Raw genomic sequence first — 27,064 nt, forward strand, 5'->3', positions numbered from 1 at the left:
GATAAGATACGGTAATTTTATTTATATAGCACATTTTCCCCGCCTCTCGCCCAGAACGTTAGCTGGAGAAAAGCACCAGCATCCATCCAGACCCCGTCAGGGACAAGGTGTTAGAAAACGGACGGACGACACATTTTCAGCAACCAGGCAGCTCAAAGTGTTTTACATGAATTAGAAGGAAATACAAACAAAACAACAAATGAAAAGAAAGACAAAAAGGTACAAAGCTAAGTATTGGTTCCCCATGTTTAATAAGAATAAGAGTAAATAGTCAATAATTTATAAACTGATAGAGGTTTCTCTGGATTTTAAGTTTGTTCTGAATTAGAGAGACATAAAGCTAAATGTTAGTTCTCCATGTTTGATTCTTATTCTGTGTTGCCAATGTAGAAGAAAAAAAAACACAATTTTGCAATTTCTGTGTTTCCATTAAATAAAAAACTAAATTAATATCACAGCTGAATAAAGTGGTCCGTGCTATAAGTCATTAAAAATTATGGCAGCAACAGATGTAAACATTTGGAATATATCCATACTTTAGCCATCAGAGGAGACATCTTATTCAACTCAATTCAAAAATACTTTTCCGATCCCAAAGAGAAACTTAAATGTTGTTGTAACCCATGTTAATTCAAATTCTTCAAGAAGAGGATGTTCAGGTTTAGTGTTGTCCATATACTTGGGAGCGGCTGCAGATGCGCTGTTTTGGGGAAATAGTCGCTAATTTTACGTTTTAGGTATGGATTCAATATGTTTGAATGAAACGCAACTTTTAATGAAACGGGGCGATGCTGTGAAAGCTCTGATGAAGCCAAAATGTCCGGAAACAAAAACAAAAACAAACCATCATTCTCCCACCACTTCCTGTCATCTTTTTTGTCATTTCCACCAGTAGTAACATCCGGCTGTTGATCACAAAAAGTGTTTATATTGCAATTTTTCAAAACCAATATATATATATATATATATATATATATATATATATATATATAAACAGAAGTATTTCTAAAATAGAGCCGTGGGGTACTTCATAACTAAATAAAGCTGAGAAAACCTCCAAAGTTAGGAGTAAAAATGCTGGATCTATTCAACAGACTGTTTCTGATAAACATCATCTCTAATCTGAGTCCAGCCCTCATGTCTCATAACTATAAAGAAGTAGTGGGACAAAGATAGGACAAAAAGCTGAAAGCTTCAGTTCCTTGAGAGCAGAGCTCTCATTACAGCAGATGAAACCTGATCCATCTATCATTACACTCTCAGACCTGAACAAGATGCTGAAGTCTCATCTCTAAATGTCACTTTCATTTCTATTCATTAACATACGACTGGTTCCTTTGTGGTTTAGCAAGGAACTCCAGGTCATTACAGCAGCTCAGTGTTCATTAATAATTATCTAAATAGATCAGCTCTGATTTTGATCTATACAAATCTGTTTGCATTAGAAGAATGCTGCAAGTGTAAGGATTTAGTCTGAAATTTTTTTATCAAATGGTCTCCAAATTGCACCAAATCCACACTCTGGTGAAAGTTAGGCATAGTCAAGTTATCAATAAAATTACCGTTATTATTCAGCTATTTCTCTGCTTCTATCGGCCAGATGTGATTAATCATCGGAAATCACGGCGACTTTAGACTTGGGCATAGCGCTCCCTGCTGGACACATCCCAGAATTACAAGATTACTGAATTCAAACAGGAGGCGTCACTATTTAAAGGATTGTTCTACTGAGCAGTATTTTGTTAACAGGTAATAAATAAACATACCTTTAAAAATATAATTCATCCAGCACAAATTGACTAAATGTATGCAAATGACAGATAATTACGAAGACTGTAGTCAAATTAAATAGCACATGCACTGTATTGTCTGTGATAGTTGTGATTTTGAATCACATATTTCTCTTTCCAACAACAACAAAAAAAACCTTACATGCTGCTATTTTTAAACACAATGAATAATTGATCAAAAGTTTAAAAAAAAAATACAAACTTTTATTTTATACACACAATTTGCTGCTGCAAATTTGTAAATACATCTATTTTATAACACACAACAATATTTAATAAATATAATTTTTATGTATGTTTACTCCCTTTATCTTTGACATGAGATTTGTTTTTATGCGTTGTATCGAAAAAAGGGCTCAGAGTGATACCTCATGTCATATCTTCTCTCTGGACGTGCTCTGCCTGTGATTGGTCAAGCAGCTGCCACTTCTTCGGCGCTGATTGGTCCGCCTTGTGGCGTGCGTCATGTTCGTAACGCCCTTACCGGAAGTGGCTGCAGACGAGGTTTTTTTTGTAGCTGTGATCATGACCCGCAGAGGGATGTGAAAACTGGGTTGAAATGGGAAACCCAGTCACGTTTTAACGGTTTAAACGACTTTTATGTAGAGATAAGGAGTCGAAGACAACTTACGGTATGATGTTCGCGGTTTACTGGTCGGCTCTGGCCGTAATTTCGTCGGTTGGAGCGGCTAAAACGGACGGAGACGATGATTGGGTTCATCTTCCAAACAGATGTGAAGGTAAAAGTGAAGTTCTGCAGCTGTTCTGCACTTTAAGCTCCTCTTTGGGCCATCCGGTCCGCTGCTGGGCGAACAGTCCCGATCTTTACTTTATTTACAGACACGAGATCAATTTTTAATGTCTCTGGATTTGTTGTTGTGTTTGCTGCTGATATGAACTGTTTTTCATTACTTTTCGTCCTGTCACGTATTTGTCTTTTAAAATAACCAAAAATAACGAGACAATGGTCACAGTCACATGTTTAATTCAATTGTACGTTTATATTTTAAATGATGAGAAGAATTAGTTGCCTACAGAGCACGGATAATCAAAAAAGTGAATCTGTAAATGCATATGAAAAATAAATTGTACCGAAGGGATCACATTTACAGAACGTATAAATAACAATAATAGCTGCTGTTATAGTAATAAGTGTATTTATTTATTTGTTTAAATACTGTAATGTTAATGTAAAAATGTATTTAACCAGTGTTCTCATAGTGGCTTAAGGATAAATCAGCTATAAAAATTGGAAAATGTTTGGAATTTGTTTGAAAATCACAAATTATTTTTAATTTCAGAAGTCTATACTCAGGAGCTCATTTCTGACCTAAAACCTGGGCAGTTTGCATATGATCTGAAGACAAATAACCTTTTTTTTAACCAGTTAATTATTTGATCAAATCAATAACCGATAGAAAAGTTGGAATTGTTTTTTTCTGGATCAAAGAAAGATTTTGTTCTCCATAATTTTAGACCTTTATGCATAACTGAATTTGCTATTTTTGCTAATAAAACGGTAAACTTGAGGTCAAACTGTGGCTGGAAGCCGCAGCTGAAGCTCTGCAGTTTGTGCTGCAGAAAGAAAGAAATTCCCCTCAGTGACGCTTTGGCTCTTCCTGCTTCAGTCTGTAAGTTCGTCAGCATCGAGATGAAGTCGGCCTTCGAAGAGACGGGCAAGACGAAGGCCGTCATCGAGAGCAACTACAACTTCATAGACGGGAAGGGAGCGCCGCCGGTTAAATACGTCAAGTCGTAAGTTTCTCTGCAGCTCTCAGTGAAGCGGTCGGGTTAAAAAGCAGAAATGAGACCTTGATTCTGGCACCAGGGGACGAGAACCCGGTCAGATTCAGTTCCTGTGGAAGAACTCGATATAGAAACGGGCCGAGCTGCTGTCACATCTCAGGAAATACTTTCTGAAATGTTAATTTATCTGCAGCAGCTTGTAGAACAAAAGTACAGAGAAATTTAAGGAGTTTTACTCGCATAATCATTTAGTTTTTCTTCTTAGTTTGAAGCTTGATCTTTAGTTTTTAGGTGATGTTTCTTCTAGCTGATAAGTAACATCTACTCACCATTTTATGTTGCTGCTTCAGTAAATACAGCTCACACTTCAAAAACACCAAATATTACAAAGTATTTTGGTCTAGTTTCTAGTGTATTTAATACACTTGAAGTAAAGTTACAACTAACTTTTCACCAAGCTATGGCAGCTTGTTTTAAGTCAACAATTTCTTAATATTGATGAAAAAGTGCAAGTTACAAGTGAAATATCACTATTTGCTATATCATAACTTACAATATGAGAAAACGTCTTGCTCCACCGGCAGATCATTTCACTTCGTAACTTGAACTTTTTCATCAGTAGTAGGGAATTATAGATTTACAACTAGTTTTAACCATTAATTGTGTCAATTATTTAGATTTTTCTGTTCAAATTGAACAAAAACATTGGAATAAGATTTAGGGATGCACGATATATCGGAAGCATCATCGGTATCGGACGATATTAGTCTTTTTTTTAAACATATGGTATCAATCCGATAAATAAAATATGACAGAAATATTAATATCAGTTTTTGATATCAGCCCAAATTTTTGTATCGGTGCACCCTAATAAGATTAGAATATTAAATTAAACATGTAAGAATTTTTTTTTTTTTTACAGTAATCTGGTCCTAATGAAAGTATGTTTAGTACCTGCTTAAATGTTTTTTCCAAAATGTATTTTTAATCTGACAAATGAAGCTAATTTACTGACCTACATGTATAATATTATTTATTTCTTGAGGGTGGAGAAAATCAACCAATCCGCTGATGGACACGATTTAGGTAAAGTCCTCAGATCTCGTTGCAGAAAAACATGCAAACAGTGTAGAAAACATGAAGGAGTGAAAAAAATATAAAACTACTCTATTCAAAAATGATTCTTCTCTGGAAGGCTGAGGCGAGAAATGTGGGAGAAAGTTGTTGATTTGGTACAAAAACAGCGATCCGATTTGCATCTTTCTCCTGCTACAGCTCAGGGTAACCGTAAACCAAGCCTAAATCGGACAGCCGTGACCTCTGACCTTTCAGCAGCGATAAAGCTTTATCACAAGTTGACCCGAGTCTTTCTGTTGTTTTCCAGAGATCTGCGATTCATCGAGGTTGTGGAGAACGTGTGCCAGAGGCTGCTGGAGTACAACCTGCACAAAGAGAGGAGCGGCAGCAACCGCTTCGCCAAGGTCAGACTGTCTATCTGGGCGTGGTCGGGGGTCAGAGGTCAGGAGTTTAGTCTCATCTAGAGCTGAGGTCTGCAACCTTTACGGTCCTGTTTGCCCTCAGTACGGCGAGAAAAACTGGTTCAGAGCCACAAACATTACATGACCAGATTAGAATTCTTGATAAATATCGTTAAAAAATATTTATTTCTGTTTTTAGGATTTAGAATAAATAAAAACATAAAATAAAAACATTTTCTTCTTTGTGACGTTGACATTTGTGAAAAAATTTCTTCAAAAAAAAAAAAAAAAAAGATAGAAAGTCCCCAACCTGATGGCAAGAAACTCAAATCTAAAAATGTGTTTCTGGTATTTTAGTGTCATTCTGTCTTAATATAAAGCAATTATTCCATGAATAATGGCTAAATATTTATATATATATTATATTATATATATATACATTTCTGCCAAAATATCTCAACATTTCTAGAAAAATCAAGGAAATTTCTGAGTTTCAAAAGTTGAGAAAATTTTGACGTTTGAAATTTTTAAGTTTAAGATTAAACTAAAAAATAATTTTGTTTTTTTTTTTTATCAAATTTTGAAATTTTGAAAACCTTGTTTTTCCTAGAAAATTTCTGAACTTAAATTCAAAATGTCAATAAAATGTTTTTTGTTAGAAATTAACTTTTTTCATAGAGCTGTTGTTGCATCTAGATATAAAACTTCAGTTGGTTCTTGGTAAATTTTAGCCAAAGATATTAGGAGTCACTGCGGAAGATCCAAAGTACCACTGGTGGCTCCAGAGCCGCAGGTTGGAAACCCCTGATCCAGATCAGGTTTTTGGATGCTGGATGTTTTCTAGACAAACAGGAAGAGTTTTAAATGAAATTGGACTTTTTCTTTTTAGGATTTTTAAAAATGTTTCATTCCTCATCTGTGGAGCTTTTTTTGTCTGAATACATTTGGAAAAGAGAAAATATCCTTAAGAAGACAGTTTCCCATGATTCCTGACCGGATGTGTGTATGCGTGCCGGCGTGTGTGTGTGTGTGTGTGTGCGTGTGCGTGTGTGTGTGTGTGTGTGTGTGTGTGTGTGTGTGTGTGTGTGTGTGTGTGTGCAGGGCATGTCGGAGACGTTCTCCACTCTTCATGGCCTGGTGCACAAGGGAGTGAAGGTGGTGATGGATATTCCCTATGAGCTTTGGAACGAGACGTCTGCTGAAATCTCCGACCTCAAGAAACAGGTGTTTGTTTTGTTTTTGCTTCTTTTAATATGTACCATGTTTAATAAACAGGCTAAAAATTTTAATTAAAAAGGATGAAATAATAACAGAACATAAAATATTTATTATTTGCCAAAACAATAACAATAACAACAGAGTATTAGGGCCAGAATAAGATTATTATTTTTTTATTATTATTATTAATTTTTCTTTAAGAAAAAAAGTTGTTTTAAACTGAAAAAAGCTTGGATAGTGTTATCAAGTTCTGACGGGACCAGCTCAGCAAATCCATCTGGTTCTTACTTCGAACTAAACTCAGTCGTTTGCAAAATCGTTTCAAAGTTCTGCTACTGATAACTTATAGAAATAATAACTTCAGAAGATGCTCAGCATTTCTTATTTTAATATTTTGTTTTTGTATAGGAGTTTTTCTAAAATTACTATTTCATTCTCCAAGCATTATGACTTTACTTTGTTACTATAAGTTTATTCTTGCAAATTGTGACTTTTTTTCAAGTAACTCTTCGACTTTATTCTTGTTTTACGGCTTTATTTTTGTAAATCGCAACTTCAGTCAGGTAATTCTCAAACTTCATCCTCGCATTACTGCGACTTCTCGCATTATTGCGACTTTATTCTATGGTTTTGCTACGACTTCATTCTCAAACTTTTATTATTGCGACTTTATTCTCATTTTGTTGCAACATCTTTACAGTCCTGGTAAAACAAATCAGAGAAAACACACTGTAAATTCAAAATGGCGCGCCCGGATCTCGTTTTTAAAGAACAGTTTGTGAGTGTGTGTTGACGTCTGAGCCCTGTTGCATTTCCTGTGTGTGTTTCCAGTGTGATGTGATGGTGGAAGAGTACGAGGATGTGATTGAAGACTGGTACAAAGGGAACCAGGAGGAAGACCTGACCACTTACCTGTGTGAGAAACACGTCCTGAAAGGAGGAGACAAAGGTAAACAAACTCAATATGATCTCAAGTTGTTGTTTGTTTTTCTGCTGACTGAATGTTTTCCCTTCGGCTGTTCTGGATTTAGAAATCTCGCTCAGCTCCTCAAGCTGGAGAAATGTTTCCACTGGCAGGATCGCACATAGCGGAGATTAAAAATCCCCTCTGGCCCGAGTTCACACCACATTTTTCTTGTCCTTTTGCAGCATTCCCAAGTTTAAAGGAGCATATTCACAGGGGGGAAAAGTATAATTTATTTCCACTTGCCTTAAAAAGTTCCTCGGTTTGCAGATTTTGTGACTTTAAAGGTTTATTTTTTTCAGAACACCTTGTTTGGTGTACAGAAAAATGTGAAATAAAAACGAATTTGCAAGAACAGCTGGACCTTAAATGTTTCTCTGCTCCGTTTGAGCAGCAGAAACATGTGAAACGTACCGAACTGAAGCAGAACTGATGTCATAAAATGCATTTTGGGAACGGTGAGCCGCTGGTTCTCAGGAGTTTATTTATATGCGGCGACCAGAGCCAAAAAACATCTGATCCAGCAAAATCCCCTGCTGGAAACACGAGCACGAAAACCTCCAGAGCACATTCTGACTTCAGCTAACATTTTCACCAGTTGTTGCTTATTTGATGCAGTAACAACCTAAATATTCACTCTGTCTTTGCACCATGTGCTAAGATAAACTAAGTCTGATGTATGGAAGACAATAAATGAAGGCTGCAGATCCATTTAACAACCTCAAATGTCAAAATATATTTTGTTTTAGTTTGTCATTAGGACTACATTTTATTTTTTTTCCCCCTTTTCCACAATTATCAAATGTTTCATTCAAGAAATTATTTTTTATTGTCTTTTTGGTAAAATTTTACATCAAATTTGTTTGGTTCTTTAATTTAAATATATTTCAGATCTATTTATTTAAGAACAAGGGGAAAAATATCTGTTTATGTTAGAATAGAAACAGATGCTTGGATGTTGCACAGTCATTTCTAGAGCTGCAACGAGATTCCAGTAATCGAATCTCGTATCGATTATTTTGACGAGTAATCAGATAGGAAGTTGCCACTCTGCAGAATTTTCATCTGAGCTTTTTTTTCTCCATTAAAATACATATTAAAAAAATGTTAATAAAAAATTATTCAATTTCTTTTTTGAACAAGAAAATGAATATTTTATTGCCCAAAATGCAGTATGACTAATTACGTCATTAATTTTACTGAAGCCTGTTCAGATGATAGAAACAGACGGTGAAACCAGACTGTTGTTCTACATTTATTAATCCTTATTTTTGTTTAGTTTCTGTTAAATTACACGGTGCAGTCAACAATCATCGAAGCATCAACTTTAGTACTTTGTATATTCTGCTGTTTCTATGAATAAAACCTTAAAATTAATTGAATTTGAACATATTATGTTGTTGTATTCAGGTACTTTTGTGACTTTATTCTTAATTTATTCTCATAAGATTAGGACTTTATTCTCATTTTCTGACTTTTCTCCTGTAAATTACAACTTCATCCAGGTTATTTTACTACTTCATTCTTGTATTCTACACTCCTGAACCCTTATTTTAGTTTTAGTTTTACGAGATATTGCTCATCTCGACAGCAACTTTAGGTCTTTATAGATTTGGTCATTTTGAAGAATAAAAGCTTAAAATTAAGCCAATTTAAACACCTTGCATTGCTGCTGCTTCAGTTAATTTCCCAACTTTATTCTGGACATGACTTTATTCTCCTTTTACATCTTTATTCTTGTAAATTGCAACTTCAGTCAGATAAATTTCGTAATTTTATTCTTGGAATATTCTGACTTTATTCTCCTTTGACAACTTTATTTTTTATAAATAACTTAATTTGGGTAATTTTATGACTTTATTTTTGGATTCTACCTTTATTAATTCTTATTTTTGTTTCGTTTTTGTTAAATTACACAATAAGACATTTATCATCCGAACATTAACTTTAGGACTTAATAGATTTGGCCTTTAACTGTTCAATTAATAACTCTTTAAAATTAAGCTCATTTTAATTTTTTTCTCTTCCTTGTTTCCATGTTAAACATTTTTGTCTCTAATTTTGTTCCTTCTCACACCTTTGCCCACTTCCTCCGTCCAGCCTGCCTGAATGAGAACTGGACTCCAAAGAAGAAAGGAGACCAGGCAGCTATTGCAGAGGACAAGAAGAAGAAAAAGAAGAAGGGAGGCAAGAAAGGAGGAGAGAAGGGAGACGGAAGCTCAGACGGAGAGAAGACGACCAAGAAGAAAAAAAAGGAGAAGAAAGTGAAGAAGAAGAAAAAGAGCAAAGCTCCGGTGGAGAAGTCGGACGGAGGGCAGACGTCGGATGAGGAGATCCAGCCTCAGGTGCCTCTTTCTGGGCAGAAAACGGAGCTGTGAGCCGCTGGATTTCCCCCTGGATTCTCCTCTTCAATCTGCAGCTGTCGTCTAAACAGGAAACATGCTGAACAAGCACTTTCTGTTAGAGTTTTAAAGTCCTTTAAGCCAGAACGTTATTGTTGTTTTAGGACTTCATGGCAAACAGTTTTAATTTAAAAGTACCTTTTTGGTATTTGTCGGACGGTTCGTTTTCATCCTGTTGTCTACATCCACTAATCAGAAGGAATGGCATTTAAATTTGGGAGCCTTTAATTAATGAATTTATTACACAACAAGAGTCTTCAGTGATTTATAAAAACAAAAATTAGTGTATTTTGGTCTGCTTGTGTCATTAAGATCATGATTCTGTTAAAAAAAACTCAGTTTTGCCCCAAATTTATGTGACGTGAATCTAAAATCACGACTGAAAGATGAGATTATATAATTTATGAATGAAAATCAAGTATAATCTAATTCCACTTTCTTTTAAAAGATGCATTTCTAATGGTTTTCTGATTGTAAATTAAACTTCTTGGGAAATGAAAACTGAGGTCTGAGTCTAGAAAGCAAACTTTCACTTTAAAGTTGTGAAACTTTTGTCATATTTTGCTACAGATCGTCTCCTAACAAAGTGACTCGTTCGTTTCCTATTCTCTGTTTTCATATCAGTAAATTCCTGAGAGCTGGACCTTTAGGTACATTAATTTGTGTTTCATTTAAGTCTGTTTTTGTGCACTGTACAAAAGCTGCTATCGAAGGTGTGTGTGGTTGACCTCAGCTGTTGCATTTTTCTGTGTATTTTTATGAGATTTTTACTCTGAAGTAAGATGTTGGTGATGTATTGGAGCTGGAACTATTTGAAACTCTGCAAACATTGGATGAATTAAAGTAGGTCTGTATGTTGACTCATTTTATGTGGTTGTAGAAGATTGTTTTTGTGAGATAACTTGGTTTGAATTTGTTTCAAAATTATTAAATTTAGCCTTTTAAAGTTATGATGTAGTGTCCTAATTTGGCCACTAGGTGGAGTCCGAGTTCAGGTTCACAAACTGCAGGTTCCTTTAAAATACCAATGAAATTTTTGCAATTTGTCTTAAATTTAAAAATAAAACAAACTTTACCAGGAAGTTAACTTGAATTAAAAAGCAGAACTGTATTATAATTCATTTTTTTAGGGAAAAGACTATCTAAAACCAACCTGTCCTTATTTTAAAAAATATTTGCAATTCAAATTACCCGTAAAGGGTTCGTTTGTGCCAGACCTAGTTGTACAACAAAACCCCAAGTTGAATTATATGTTAATATATTCTGGATATGGTCACTGTGAGTAAGCTGAGAGTCCCAGATATTTGTAAGTTTCTATGGACAAATTATTGGCTAGAAAAGGTAATGGGACTGGATACATAGGTGAGTTAAAAAAGCTTGCATTCTGTTTTCTCAACATTAATTATTAAATGATTTGCCTTCACGGTGTACTCTGTATACCTATAAACATCTGTCAAAAAGAATCTGGCGTAAAATCGCTCCCGTTTCAACTCTCGACGCCATTATTGTTAGCAAAGATGGCGGCTGGCTAACCGTTTCCAGTTATCCTCTAACAATGTCTTAGCTACTTGCGTTTAAACAAGAATAAATGTAGTTTTAACAAGCTTTCCCACTTGTTAAACAAATGGGATCCCAACATCTTCTAGCTCACTGCTATAAAATGAAGAGAGAGAAATAACAACAAAAGTGATTAATGTCCTCAGTTGGACGTTAATTAGCGCCGAAACCTGAACACTGGATTCTACTCCTCATCTTTCGGACAAGGAGTCATAAGCTGATCCTTTCATTATTACAGCTGTTCTTATTAGCCAGCTTTGGCTGAGATGTTGTCTGTTGAATTGTTGCATCACAAACTGAGTTTGAATGAATCTACCGTTTGTGTAGAACAATCTAGTCCAGGTTAGTTCCTACAAGTCTGAACCGGAAGTGACGAGTGCCGGTAGGCAAACAGAGGACAAAGCATAGAAAAACCATATGGCTTCCAGACCATCCATCCATCCATCCATCCATCCATTTCCTGTACACCCTTGTCCCTTGGAGGGGTCGGGAGGTGCTGGTGTCTATCTCCAGCTAATGTTCCGGGCGTGAGGCGGGGTCACCCTGGACAGGTCGCCAGTCCATCGCAGGGCAGCACAGGACACACAACCATGCACACACACACCTAGGGAGCATTTAGAGAGACCAATTAACCTGACAGTCATGTTTTTGAACTGTGGGAGGAAGCAGGAGTACCCGGAGAGAACCCACGCATGCACAGGGAGAACATGCAAACTCCGTGCAGAAAGACCCCGGGCCGGGAATCGAACCCAGGACCTTCTTGCTGCAAGGCAACAGCTCTACCACTGTGCAGCCCCAGACCAGCTTCCAGACCCACAAAAAGAAAATATATTGACACCCTTGATCAATGTGGAAGAGTATGATATAGAATTTGGCTCATTTATTGTTGTCATAGCAACTCCATAGCAATTGTCACAACAGAGATGGATACCTATCAAGACAGCCGTCAGCTACAAAGTTCCCGGAAGTGTGACATCACATGAGGTCTATGTATAGCAAATTCAAGATACTCAACCCTGTTGTGAAAAATGAGGTGGAGTTGGAAGCTGCAGTCGAAGGGAAACTTTGGGTTCGTTGATGATTATTTCAACAATTCATTGATTAATTGTTGTTTACATAAAAAGCAGGTGCTGACTTGTAAAATAATTTGATTTAGGACATCATAATGGTTTTTAAAGTAATTTTTCCTTCTGTGATGGAGCTAATGGTGATGCACATCAAATATTATGATCTAATTGAGCTTTCCTGCAGTACCGTATTTGAGCCGTAGGTGTCACCCCATCATTTGTTTTAGTGACATCTTCTATATTGCTTTGCACTTGACCAGCAGCCAAATCCACTTAACCAGACTAAATGAAATAGTGTGTGTGTGTAGGTGGGTGTGTTTCCAAAGTTAATTCAGTCCGTCAGCTTTCTCATCCCCTTTCAACATTTTGTTTATGTGTGTCTCTCTCTGTGTGTGTGTGTGTGTGTAGGCTTGTGTTTTGTGTTAGAATTGAGATATCTCCTGCTATCAATCGACAGGTGTGTGTATTTTTACATATCCACCATTCATATAAAAAAAATATTTGTCTGAAATGTGTGTGTGGGTGTGTGGGTGTGGGTGTGTGTGTGTGTGTGTGTGTGTGTGAGGTCCTGAATGTGTTTATTTATTGAATAATTCACAGCTGGGTGTTTATAGAAGAAACTGTGGCCTCAGAGCTGCAATAACACAGGGCAAATATTGTGACTTACACACACATGAACACACACTTTATCAGCCATTTCAGGGTTGACGGTTTATTTGGACACTGTGGACGGTGGAAATGGAATGTAAAGAGAGCAGACACGTGAACACACACATTTATATTACCCATGGAGATTTCTCACTATCTTCATGTGCTCCGTATCTTTGGTCTGTGTTTTTTTTTGAGTCCCAGTGAGAAAAATTGATGTGTGTAGGAAAGGCTTCCTGGGTAACCTTGAACTATTTTAGATTTGAGCTGCTTGAATTAAACATTCTGGTAGTTTACACAATGTCTGGCTCAGATTTTCAGTAATATTGGGATGAAAGATGAGGTTGAGGGTTCAGTCTGTGCTGTATAGATAATTTATTATAAAGCAGTTGGTCGCACTGATGTTTTGTTTATTTTTAAGCAGTTATGAGCCATGGTGGCGAAACCAGAAACTGTTACAAGTTACTCAACAGGTCGTTGCTAGCTTACCAAATAATGAGTTGCCGTATTTTCTGGACTATAAGCCGCACTTAAAAGCCTTTAATTTTTCAAAAAACAACAGTTCGCCTTACATGTTGTTCTGGAGTAAAACAGGTTGTGCTGTCCTCAAAGCGATTTTGTGTGGTACATGGCTTTCACGGCGCTCTGTCAAAATGTTTTAGTTACATTATGGCTACCGTAGTCAGGAGCGTCACAAAGTAATACGTACTGTACTTTGACTGGTCTGACTTTATCTGAGTGTTTTGTTTAACTTAATTCGCCTTATAGGCCAGTGGGCTTTATATATGAAAAATGTTCGAAAACAGATCATTTATTAACGTTGCGCCTTATAATCCACTGCGAAAAATTGGCGCAGCATCTGCCGTGAAGTGGGCGCTGTACCGGTCCGTCGTGGTGAAGAGAGAGCTGAGCCAAAAAGCAAAGCTCTCGATTTACCGGTCGATCTACGTTCCCACCCTCATCTATGGTCATGAGCTTTGGGTCATGACCGAAAGAACGAGATCACGGATACAAGCTGCCGAAATGGGTTTTCTCCGTAGGGTGGCTGGGCTCTCCATTAGAGATAGGGTGAGAAGCTCAGTCATCCGGGAGTCACTCAGTGTAGAGCCGCTGCTCCTTCACATCGAGAGGAGCCAGTTGAGGCTCGGGCATCTGGTCAGGATGCCTCCTGGACGCCTCCCTGGTGAGGCGTTCCGGGCACGTCCCACCGGGAGGAGGCCCCGGGGAAGACCCAGGACACGCTGGAGGGACTATGTCTCTCGGCTGGCCTGGGAACGCCTCGGGATTCCCCCGGAGGAGCTAGAAGAAGTGGCCGGGGAGAGGGAAGTCTGGGCCTCCCTTCTGAAGCTGCTACCCCCGCGACCCGACCTCGGATAAGCGGAAGAAAATGGATGGATGGATTTATTGCCGAAGGGATCGTTATCTCAATATTATGGTACAGAAAATGAAAATGACAAAGAAGAACTGTTGATTTGCAATGCATATAAGTTTAATAAACAAGTACCAGACTTCCTGCAATAAGTTTTTTTTTACTTCAATGCAACATAAAAATAGTTAGAAGGTAAAGAAGTGTGTATTTATGTCAAGCTTTATGTTATGGAGCCGTTGAATTATCACATATTGCATGTTGATCAGTGTAATGTTTATGACATTTCTAAGCTGACCTCACAGTAATGTTTGGATCAGATTTATTGCTGCTGACAGCGGCTTGTTTAGTCTGATGTGACCTAGAGAAAAGGAAACAGACCTTTAAATGGAAATATTGATTCTTTTCATTTGAATATTCATCTGGTTTCCTCTGTCCAAGTGTGTGTGAGTGTGTGTGTGCATCTCAAATGTCCTTTCCATCTGGCAGGTATCCAGGTATTACTACATTATATACTACATTATACCTACTACAAGCGCTCTGATGTTATGGGTTTGGAGACAAATGAAGGTTGTTTTTCTGCTTTAACTATCCTGATGTGCCTAATAAGTGAAAACTGCAGTAAGATTTAGTTTATTAATAACAGTAAAGAAACATTATGTAATTGTCTGCAATAGGAAATGACAGGTTGTTGAACTGCCGTATCATGTGGTGTTAAATATAAAAAATAATTAATTTTATTCTTTTTTAGGATTTTGTTACTTAGTTACTTTTGTTAAAAGTGAGATATCTACATCCGATATCTTTGATTAGCATTCTGATTGGTCCAAATGATATTTCTAAGATCCTGAATTGGTATTTTGTCAAGTCAAAATGTCACAGATGTATGTAAAATTTAAAAATTTCAATTAAAGAAAATATGAAAAGTATTTTTGAAAAATGACCTTTTCTAAGCTGGTTTTAGTGCATTGTATGTTTCGGGAGATAATTAATTGAAAACTAATTCAATATTTCTAAAGAAGACATCAAGTTCACAAAGATTGAATGTAAATGCAAATACTTTACCATTCAGTATTCAGTCTTTGTAATGAGTAATTGGTTTCTGACTCAAACAGCTTCCTGACAACAATATCAGCACTCCACGGTTGAAACGATTAATCGGCTGAATCGCAATTAATCAACTAATTTAGCAATCAGTTAATCTACTCATAAAATGCGCTTTCCTGAAATAACTGCATTTATTGATTTTTTTATTTATAAAAGGAATTTAATTGTTTTTATGCATTTTATAATGTAATTCTAGTATTCTACAAAAAGTCTAAAGTGATTAATTGTAAAATCTCCAGAATGTGCCAATTTAAAAAAATCTCATTAATCGATTAATCATCAGAATAACTGATTATATAGATTAATTGATTACTAAAATAATAGTTTGTTACAGCACAGCACAACTTACACCAGCAAATGTTTGCCTTTAATGTGCAGAAATAGAAGTAGTGAAGCAGTTGGACATTTAATTAGCTTTGCTACAACAACAAGCACCAAATGTCCAAATCTAAGAACAACCAAAGGTTAACTTGTCTTAGTCTTTTGTTTCCTCTGAAAGGACAACAAATGCAGCGTAAATGCAGAATGAATGCGAGCCGTGCTGCTGCTGCTGCTGCTGCTGCTGCTGCTGCTGCTGCTGCTGCTGCTGCTGCTGCTGCTGCTGCTGCTGCTGCTGCTGCTGCTGCTTCGCTCCACCTGGTGTATTTTTGTCTGTGGTTGTGCCCCAGTTGTGTACGACTTCTCGGTGTTGAGAAGCAGGTGAAGGGTGTCTAGTGACAGAATGCCTGGTGTGTAGCCTATTTTCTGGGTTTTGACCTTCCTGGAGAACACAGAAGGAAGATGAATTGGAGCTCTGAGGCTGTCCACTCTCAGGAAGGAAAAAAGGCCTACAGTAATCGATCGATGCTGTGCGGCTTATTTCCTCTTTAAACTCGCTGCTTTTACACAACTCTCAAGTTTAACTCTGTCACCTCTGATTCGGTTTTCCTTACAGGTAATAATGGAGGTCAGCTGCAGGTTTGTACATAAAAAGCGAGTTTTCTGTGGCGCGACATGGAAACACTTCAAACAGCCGCCAAACAAATCAAAGGAAGTAGATTACAGTCGGTGAGTCAAAAATATAAAACGCCGACCTCTACAGCTAACAGGTCGCCAGGGTCAGCTGGAGTTAGAAAGGTCAGACTATCAGATCTGTATCCCATCTTCCTCCTTCACACGTCGTTCTTCTTCATTTCACTTCCAAACTCCTGGGCTCACTTTCTGCGTCTCCAGGAACTTTAGATTCTCGCTCTGCCTTGACTTTCAGGTCATAGCGGCCGAAGCTGAGGAGAGCGATGGCATTTTCTGCTGCAGCTTTAGAGGCGTTGATGTGAACGAGGTTGAAGGTTTTACTGCAAGATCGCAGAGCTGGAAAAGAAACACTTTCATTAAAAAGATAAACTAGAATAGAAGTGCTATGTTCTACAAGGAGAATTAGATCCATGCTAAATTTTAGGAAGTCGTAATATTCCGACTTTATTCTCATATTATGACTTTATTCCTGTATTATTTTGCCTATTTTAATGACTTAATTGTCGTATTTAACTTTTTTGTTGTTCGACTTTATTCTCATACTAAAATATTCTTGTATTATTTTGACGTTTTTCATATGACTTCATTTTTATCTTCATCTTTTTTTTGTTTGACTTTATTGATGCAATATTCTGACTTTTTACTCATATTATGTTATTCTTGCGTTATTTAAACTTTTTTGTATGACTTCACTCTCATATTTAGAGTGAATAAAGTCTCAAATGACTTTATTCTCATAATATTAGAACTTTATTCTCATATTATGACTTTATTCTTGTATTATTTTGACTTTTTTTATATAACTACATTCTCATATTCCACTTTTTTCTCATACAACTTCATTCTCATAATATTAGGATTTATTATCATATTATGACTTTCTTCTTGTATTATTTAAAAAAAATTGTATTACTTCATTCTCATATTCTACTTTTTTCTCATACTTTATTCTCATAGTATTACGACTTTGACTAAATAAATAGGGGTATAAGTTTATTCATAATGATTTATGACTAAGCATATAATAACTAGTATGTTGAGTCATAAACCAGTTTCAGAAATCTGGACTATAAGCCTTGAAGCTGATTTTATGCTACAACGGCCTGCCATACGGCCTCGTATGTCTTCTTCCTGCTGGTATTTTGCTGCTCTATGGGCTCCATCACATGTTAAACTGGTTAGCTGCGTGACAGCGCAACAATGCGTCCACTCAGTGGGGACTTGTTTGTGTTTTAATGTGGCCACTGCTGTTCACGGTTCACAAGAACTGGCTCAAAGTTCAGCTCACACAGTCCAAATCTGAATTCATTCATGTTCACCGTTCACCATTTGGACCTCCAGAGCCAAACTCAGAACCTCGATGTGAATCTGGGTCATGTTTATTTATTTGTTTTTCAAGTCTGTAAAAATTTGCTATGAGTTATTAGATGACATCAGGTTTTATTTAGACTAGTGCAATTAGTATAAAAAGCTTAATAACTACTGATACTGTGTTAAATGTGAAGAAATTTATATGTTAAATATAACAGTAGTTATGTGATAGACTGGTTTCCTCCAGTTTATTTACAAATCAACTCATCTTTTGACTAACTTGTTGTTATATTTATTTATTATTCAAAGTTGCTTAAGTTCCAATGAAAACAGATTTACTTTCACAAGTGGAGCATTACAGCTTTTATTAATTTGTTGATTAATTGACTTTATGTCTGACAATCTTTTCTTCCTTTTTTGTAATTTATTTTTAAAATGCTTACTTTGGCATATATTGTATAAGAATAATTACATTAGATTAAATTGAAATATATTTTATTATAATTTTAGCATAGAAGCCCTTAATCTGCTGTATTTAAAATGAGTAAAAGGCTGAATGTCTAGCAAATACTTTATTTGAAATAAGTCAATATGTTCTTTTCTTCTGTTAGAGAAGAGAGTAAACTATAAATAAACGACATGAAAACCTCTGAAGAAGAAACGGAGCGCAACTTCCTTCTTCGCGAAATGTAAACAAAATGGAGTAGCATCAGATTTTACTGGTTTCCGGACGTCTGTTCTGTCTTTGGTAGAACACGGCGAGCCATTTCTCCGGCTGGCGTTAGATACACACGTTTGTTTAGGTTGTTTTTACCCAGAATGCCCTGCACTGTAGTTCACTTCCTGCTTTTGGAGCGGTTTCCGGTTTGCTTGGTTTTCAGAAAAGCATCGGAACCGTTAACTTCAAACCAACGGAGACCGAGGTTTTAAAGTTGCAATATGTAACTAGAACTTAGCGATGTCAATCACAATCTTGTGTGGCGATGCTTATCCTCCCTCCCTCCTCCCTTTCTTGGTCTCTGTTGCGCTGCAGCTAGCATAGCCTGTTGTGAATGCTAGGGCTAGGTAGCATACCCACCAATGATAGCGGATAAACGGTTTGATGTAATGATGAGTTGTTTCTCCACCATTAGCACATTTAGCAGCGCATTCATAAGGTTGATTGTTAGCACTAAGACCCCTCCTCCTGGTTCTGATTGGTTGTTTTTTGGTTGGTTAGCAGTGCATCTCTTCGTACAACAATAGTAACTCAAGGAGATTGGTCTTTTCATAACATGGTGACAGTTTTAACCAATATGTAAAAAACACATTTCTTATAAAAGTTACACAGTGCAGCTTTTGTTAACCAGAAGAGCTAATTGTGGTCTGTCTAAGAACCTGAGTCTCCGTTTGATTAAAGTGAACTCAGTTCAGTTTGACTGTTTGTGGATGAAAGCAAATCGGACACCACTCCAAAACCATTAAGTGAATTACAGCACAAGGCATTCTGGGTAAATGCAACCAAAACAAACATGCGAGTCTTGTTCAAACACAAAAGAAAAATCCTACAACCGCTAATATCGGACGCTACTCCATTTTTGTTTCCATTTTGTGAAGTAGAAAGTGGCACTCTGTCTTCTTAAATAGTTATTATGTCGTTTCCTTCAGTGGTTCTTGGTGCAGCGCCCCCACACGCGAGGCGGAGAACTGCTTTTTCTACTAGTTTGGTTTGTTTTACACAGTGCAGCGTGAAAGAACCACAGCAGCTGAAAATGTTTGCTCCCAATCCAACCGAGTTTAAAACAGCACAACTTTCTCCTGCTGTTGCTGTTTTGGACTTTTAGCCGAAAAGCTGAGAGTCGTCTGACCGCAGCGTGGGCCTCTGGACGCACGGATCGCTGCTCATGAAACTGCTCTGTGTCGGGTTAGATTTCCAAACGCACGCTGATCTCCCAGCCTCGTGGGGACGGTCCAGCAGTGACACTAACGGCAGCCTACGTGGCATTTAGAGCAGAAAGGTGTGACATGCAGGCCTTCACACTCACTGTCTGCCTCTCTCACACACACATTTGCATACGCTCACTCCGCGGGGCTTGCCATTATTAACAGCTGACCTTTGGACATTTAGGCTGTGAAATGATCACACATCAGACCTGAGGACTGGATATCACAACTCACTTCATATCTATTCTGCTCCTCGTTTTCTAAAAAATGTAACAGTTCATTGTTTCTTGTTAAAAGGTTGGTTTATTAAATGTGAATGCAGATATCTTTTTTTCTGGTGTTTTTGTATTTTGGCAACATTTTTTCATGGTTTAATTGGTTCTGACCATTTTAGTAAAACTGGGTTGTCTGTGCCTCTTCAGCTAAAATAAGCTTAATTGAATTATTGGGTTGTTTTTCTTGTCTTTTTTAACATTGATGCTCATGTAGGCTGTTTCCAATCAGCAGTTCTTGTGAAGCTCTGTATTCATTTTTGATCAAGTTGGATTTCTCAGAGGAATTACAATTAAATCCATTTAAAATTTTGAAATTATTATTTTTAAAATTAGGGAAGCTCTGATATGAAAATTTGTGCCAATATCTATATTCAATATTAATATGGTTGATAATTAATTAGCAAAAAAAAACCCCAAAGTAATTAATTTCTTAAAAATGCATGTAATTAATTAGTTGAAATTAACACGTTAAAGTCCCAGCCCTGGGTTTTTGAAACTACTTTCCTCAGATGTGAAGGAACCGGCTCTCACTGTTTGTGGTCCATTTCTAAGCAGATTGTTGACGCTGAATTGGGTCACTAGAGTTGGGTTCAACTGTAACCACTAGATGAGAAAATCCCCACATAATGAGACGCTTGACTTTTTGCAGGAAGTTTTTGTCTAATCTTCTCCCTTTTAACTAAACTCAAAGTGTTTTTTTTCTTGGCATGTTTGAAAGAGTCCAACCCGGCCAGAGCCGCGGTTTACTTCTGCCGCTCTTTTTAAGCGACGTGAAAGCGTTTCTGGAAATGAAATAAAAGTGAATAGAATAACAATTTGCCAATGCGAATCCTCAGTCAGGCTGGAGGAGGTTTGGTCTCTTCTGTCCTCCTTCGCTCTCCATCTGTTTTCCACATAGTTGCGCTCCAACCAGATCTCAAACCAAATTTAAACCCAGAGATGACCAGCTGCTATCTGCGCGAGGCTGTCCAAGGTCATCCAGCTAAAACAACACGGCAAGTACAGACCGGTTCCCTCCGGATCAATTTTCACCTCAATCACCCTCCGTCCAGTCATGAAGTTATTTTAATTCTTCTTCCTCCGTTCTCACGTTCTGTCCGTCTCCGTCTCCCTCTGGTCAAGTGTCCGCTCTGCCTGCCAAGCTCCTGAGTCTGTTTAAAGGAGAGAAAAAAAGAGAAAGTTTCTAATTTGGTATCAATTTATGTCCAAAGTTGGGAGTGTGTGTGTGTGTGTGTGTGTGTATTTCTCTTTTTATTCCCATGATGCCATATGGGCCACACACACGTCCACCCCCAGGATCGCGGCTCACAGAAATAGTTGCTCCAATGTTTTTCTGAACACACGCGTGTTCTTTTGTCCACGTCTGTTTTTAGGTCTGTAATGATCAAAAGTTCTGCGATTTTCATTCTAGTTCACTTTTATTTTGTTGTGACTCGGTTCAATTAGCTAGTTTGTATTAGTTATTGTTAGTTAAATATTGCTTAGTTGTAGTTGAGTTTTTATTAGTTTTATTTTTTTCATACTTTCTTTCAAAAAGGTCCAAGTGCCGTGGTTATGTTTACATGGATTGGGTAATTAATACTCACCATTTTCAAAAAGTATATACAATTATTATTATTATTATTGAACAAAAATCAACTCTGGTGTTTAGTCCAAACTTTGGCCATAGCAATTGACAACAACAGCGCTAATACATCAGGATTCAACACCAAAAAACACGCAAACATTTCCCACATAAAGAACAGAACATTCATGTGGAGTTTGGAGTGCCGTAATTTGCCGACATAAAACGCTTTGGTGGGAGAGAAAAAACATTCATGAGTTCAAAAGGTCAATAAATAGATTCATGAACTCATGAGCTGATATATCTGTAACTTTAGTTACCTTTATAAACATGTGATATAGTTCCAGTCGTAGTTTTCCCCCGTTAATTACCGTTTTTATTTTTTTCAGTTAATGAAAATGTTTTCTCAATCTCAGGTTTTCTTATTTTGTTATTTTTAGTGAACTGTAATAAACTTGTCATGCAGTAGATTATTTGATTTTCACGGGACATTTTGCATGAATAAAACAAGAAAACTTTAAATGGGTTACATCTTTAACCCATTTAAAGTTTATAGCTGATATATTTGTGGTAAGAAACTGGAGACTGAGATGGATGAACATTTTAATAATGTTTTAATAATCCAGGCATTTCTAAAATAATTAGAATGTCCTCAGCTTCCTAAAATACCTCTTTCTTTCCAAAAGATCACTTTGGAAAAAAAATATTATTTGTTGGTCATTTCAGAAAATGAAATTCACACATAGAGTTAAATATTTCAAGGCTTTATTTCTTGTAATGTTGATAATTATGGCTTCTCCAAATTATTTAATGTATTTTTACTTGACAATCCCGATAATGCTTCAGTTCTCCTGATTTCTGCAGCTTTTCCTACCACACTTCTTCCTTCCACTCAATTTTCTATTAATATGCTTGCATACAGACCTCTATCACAAGGTATTACAATTAAAACCTCCTTTTTTAGCTCATTTGTGGAGTTTTTATTTCTAATTATAAGCACTGAAGTTGGGCAAAGAAAAAAAACTCAGTATGAAATCCTTTCTGTAGTCTTAGAGTTGAGTTGTGGCTCTCAGCTGTGTTTACTTTGCCTCTCCGGAAGGATTCCCTGTTGCAGCCTGGTTGAGTTGTTAGTGGATGTTTAGGGCAGGTGTTCTTACGTTTCCTCCATTTTGACATACAGTTTTCTTGACTAACACACCGAGAGCCAGATTTTCTCGTCTCTTCCTGCTCTGTATTTTCGCTGTCCATTTGTCCTCGATGGAGATAAACTGTTGTTTACCCTTCAGGTCAAGCTAGAAGTCAACCGTGACAGTTTGTATCAGTCTGAAACCACAGAAGAAGAAAGACAAAACAAAAAAAAATCTTTTAAAAATTAGGATTTGACTAGTTTAGGAGGCTCATTCTGACTAATTTGTTTAGTTGTGCATAATTAATCCAAGTATATTTTGATAAACGGTAATTGTGAGCCTCTTTCAAAAAATGTGAGAAGTTTTTAAGTGTGTGTGTGTGTGTGCGCGGGTGTGTGTGTGTGTGTGTGTGTGTGTGTGTGTGTGTGTGTGTGTGGCAGGTGTTTTGCGTCACCACCCTCCATCCATCAAGTCAAATGGGCGAATGACAGGAAGAACAAAAACAAATCCCTCGCTCCAGCAAGAATAAACGTCCGATGTCGTCCACTGACAAGTGTTTATTGTGTGTGTGAAAGGGAGAGATGAAGGGACACACGTGTGCGAGTTTCACTCTGAATGAATACGATTCTGAATATGTGTGGGAGAAATTGAAAGAGAGGGGGACGAAGCAAACGAGCGCTGAGAGACGAAGAGAAAGAAACAGTGCTGTTTGTTCATTTTAACCAGTTCAACAGGCAGAAAACACACACACACACACACACGCACACACACACACACAGAGTTCATGCTGTAGGAATACAAACAGCAGGTACAAAACTAGTGATCTACTCAGTAGTTGGTTTTCATTGTTTCTGTGTTTCATCAGCCGTCAGTAAATAAGCATGAGAACAAATATAAAGGAGGATTTAATGGCTACAAATTGTGGAAACCTCCATAATCTGACTTTAGGAGATTAATTAGTGCAAATATTTCTGGTTTTAAAATAAAACATTTTCTGGGCATGCCGTGGTGGCGCGACCATGTTTGGAGGCCTTGAGTCCTCGACGCAGCGGTCGCGGGTTTGACTCCCGGACCCGACAATATTTGCCACACGTCTTCCCACTTCCCTGTTTCCTGTCAGCTTGCATTCATTTAAGGGACACTAGAGCCACAAAAGACCCCCTGGAGGGGTAAAAACAATATATATATTTTTTTATTATACCCCTTTGGTCATTCTTGGGGGCTGCAGCATGTACAATGTAGTTTTAAATATATTTTAAAACTGCCATAAAAGTATTACATGAGACAAGTAATCTGAAAAGATCAGTTTCATCCACTTCCTCCTGACAACCAATCAGAGCCAGGAGGAGGGTCTTAGCCAACCCTCAGTTACAACTGACAAAATGATTCATTCAAATCAATAAATGTTCTTTAAGGTTTCATTAACCATCTTTATAGTAATGTTTTAATTAGTTTTATGTTCTAGGTCAATGTTGAATATTTTTAGAATTTCCTTCAGATGTTTTGTTTATTTTACACACAAGGATTTGATGAAGGACAGAGTTAATCTTTAGATTTTGTCCAACAGACGCTGGTGTCCAAAATCCTTTCTTCTATGATCCACTGAAAATCATTGAAGAGATTAACTACAATTACACACAAACACACACACACACACCCACACTCCAACACACACACGCGCACACACACAGACTCTGGCTGGCAGGTTGGACCCCAGGGTTCAGTTTGGGAAGAAACTCCCTTCCTAATTTTCCTCATAAAGACTCTAATGAAGACTAATGACGGAGGGTGTGTGTGCGTGTGTGTGGGTTGGGGTGTGTGCGCATGTGTGTGTGTGTACTTGATTACCTAGCCTATTTAGGACCTTCTCTGGAATATTCTCTAACCTTCTCAGTACCGATGGTCTTTATGGGGACCAAAGCCTGGTCCTAACATGGCGGACCCCCTTTTGTCCGGTTGGAGGTGAGGTTTTAGAGAATTAAGTGTTGGTTAAAGTTATACTGGTAATGGTTTGGGTTAAGCATAAATGTGGTTACTAAAATAAATGGAGGTGGTTCAAAGTCCTAATATGGACACGTTGCATGTTATTGTTTACATCCACAAATTTTGTGCAACAAAACTATTCTTTGACTTGCCATCGATGGTCGTTCTGCCGGAGTAGAACGTTTCCATTAACACTTCGCGCTACAGCAAAGTGAAAAATAACGCAGAAAAAAACGTTGAAGAGTAACTCAAAATCACTCATATTTGGTTTTTTTTTGCTCTCTTTGTGGGCTATGCTACACACAGACTTGTTGCCATAGCAACTGACAACAACGGCGCTAATAAATCAGGATTCAACACCAAAAAACACACAAACATTTCCCACATAAAGAACAGAACATTCAGTCTGTTACAGTACTGTTTTCAAGCTTGATGTTTATTTTATGATTATTAATAAGTGATCGCTGTGGCAGATTAGCTACCGCTGCTATTAGCTAAGCTAACACAGCGGTGTTTGATTAGTTAATTTAAACACCTGCTCTACTTATGATCTGTCAGAGGTTGTGTTTAGTTTGCCTTTATTATTATTATTTTTTAAACTGAACCAAAACACCTCCAATTCCACAGCACATCTAAATGTTAGGTTTGTCATAGTCAAGCTAGCATAGCTGACCTACTTCCCTCTTCCTCGCAATTTTTTAAAATGAACTTTTCCTTGACCTTGTTATCTAGTCGTCAGTGTTGATAGTTAGTAACAAAGCCCACTTTTGTCACTCATAATTAAATAGAAATATCAATTTTATGAAAGTTTTTTCAGATTTTAACTTTCAGGACAGAGTGAAGTGAAATTAGTGTTTACAAATGCCTCAATTTGAGTGTTAATTTTTAGAAGTTGATGTGAAACGTTTCATTTCTCATCTGTTTTCGCACTTTAAAACATGTTTTGTCAGACTTCACACTTGAGACTGATATTTAAGTTGCATTGCATTTTAAGGAATAAAATTTATAAAAACAGAGCAATTTTTAGTAGCATTTTCTGTCACATATTTCTTTTATTAACGTAAATAGCTACTACAGAACGTGACTTTTTTTATTCGATTAGTAAACAGAATAATTGATTACAATTACTAAAATAATCCAATTTCACACTTTATTTTGTCAGATTATTTAATTCAGTATTTTTCTTAGTTTTGATAGATATGAAGTTTGAAATGCTAATATCGCTAACTATTTAACCATTTGTTTAGTAAGCTAATGGCTAAAGAAATATTCACTTCCTGTTATGTTTTTCTAAACCAACACTTTCTTTTCCAAAATATCACTTCAAAACTCTGTTCCTCTTCCTGCCGCCTCTTTTCCTCCATCTTGTTTTGACCCTGGGATCCTTCAATCTCTTTTCCCACACTGTCACCTTTTCATCCTTCCTCGTTGCCTCCTTCTCTTTCTATCCATCCTTCTTCATCTGCGGCTGCTTCCTCTCCGCCGTCCATCGCTCAGTGTTTCTGCCTCCATTAGTGGGAAATGGAAAAAGTGACATCAGCTATTTGGTAAACGGAGAGAGATGGAGAGACAGAAAGAGACAGAAGATGAAAACTCAGGATGGAAAAATGAAAAGCAAAGGTCAAAAGAGTGACAGTGGGGATGATTGTAAAAGAGGGGAAAGGAAAACAGAGGGGGAGAGACATGTGAGAGTGAATAAAAGACAAATATGGAGAGAGAAAGAGGTAGAGATCCATTAAAGAGAAAGTAAGGGAAAGAGGGAAAGGCCTCACCTCATTAAGCTCCTAATGCAGAGTAAACATACAGTCTAAATGGAACATACACCACGTGTGTGTGTGTGTGTTTGCTGTCAGTTCGGTGTGTGTGTGTGTGTGTGTGTGTGTGTGCGTGTGTGTGTTTACTGTCAGTTCGGTGTGTGTGTGAGCGTAGCCGTCATGAGCAGGTGGAGATCAGGAGTGTGTGAGCATAAACGCCTTAACCTCCCTGACAGACGGACAGACAGATAGTGTTACATTCTGGATGGTGATGTGTTCGCTTACAGACTCGGTCAAACGACAATGAAGCAACACGCTCGGTGCGTTCAGGGCCATCTGGAGACGGAAGCGCTTTCCAGTGAAGACTGATTATTGTTTGCTGATTTTAAAAACGCCGTGTGGCCTTTAAATTAGATCACGATTATCGAGGGATTATTTGTTTGTAAACACGGCGGACGGCCTTTAAACTGTCACTGGTTACCATGGTTACGCACATGCAGTTTCAACACTAGCTAACATGCTGTCAGTTATTACAGATGGGCCTCTTGCAATAAGCAGTAAATTGATTAATCAAGTGATAAATTAAGGCGATTGATTTATTGTTTTTCTCCCGTTTTACCAAAAACTGAATGATAAAAGTCTTCAGTCTGGTGTTTTGGTCTCAACTGTCACTTTTATTTTTGAAAGAACTTTGTTTACAGAGACTTTATTATTTATTTAATTTGTTGTTTCTGTTGTTTTCTTTCTCTATTTTGGATTTTCCAAACGTCTTC

The 27,064-nt window shown here is 37.3% G+C and overlaps 1 protein-coding gene across 1 annotated transcript; it reads left to right on the forward strand.

The window, feature by feature from the left end:
* The first annotated feature begins 2,279 nt into the window (after positions 1–2,279).
* LOC102219162 (protein canopy homolog 3-like) lies at positions 2,280–10,548 on the forward strand. The gene is made up of 6 exons (XM_023345542.1): positions 2,280–2,530; positions 3,419–3,545; positions 4,921–5,017; positions 6,116–6,238; positions 7,064–7,181; positions 9,297–10,548. Exons 1-6 carry the CDS (start codon positions 2,425–2,427, stop codon positions 9,572–9,574), a joined length of 849 nt encoding a protein of 282 aa, XP_023201310.1. The 5' UTR covers positions 2,280–2,424; the 3' UTR covers positions 9,575–10,548.
* Positions 10,549–27,064: the final 16,516 nt, after the last annotated feature.

The sequence above is a fragment of the Xiphophorus maculatus genome, chromosome 14 (genome assembly GCF_002775205.1).
Source record: "Xiphophorus maculatus strain JP 163 A chromosome 14, X_maculatus-5.0-male, whole genome shotgun sequence".
Taxonomy (NCBI): domain Eukaryota; kingdom Metazoa; phylum Chordata; class Actinopteri; order Cyprinodontiformes; family Poeciliidae; genus Xiphophorus; species Xiphophorus maculatus.

Excerpts from the sequence above, each read along its gene's own strand:
- LOC102219162 (XM_023345542.1), top strand. The coding sequence starts at position 2,425 with ATGATGTTCGCGGTTTACTGGTCGGCTCTGGCCGTAATTTCGTCGGTT. Across the intron at positions 2,531-3,418 it reads TCTTCCAAACAGATGTGAAG|TCTGTAAGTTCGTCAGCATC; the intron begins GTAAAAGTGAAG and ends TTCCTGCTTCAG. Across the intron at positions 7,182-9,296 it reads CCTGAAAGGAGGAGACAAAG|CCTGCCTGAATGAGAACTGG; the intron begins GTAAACAAACTC and ends TCCTCCGTCCAG.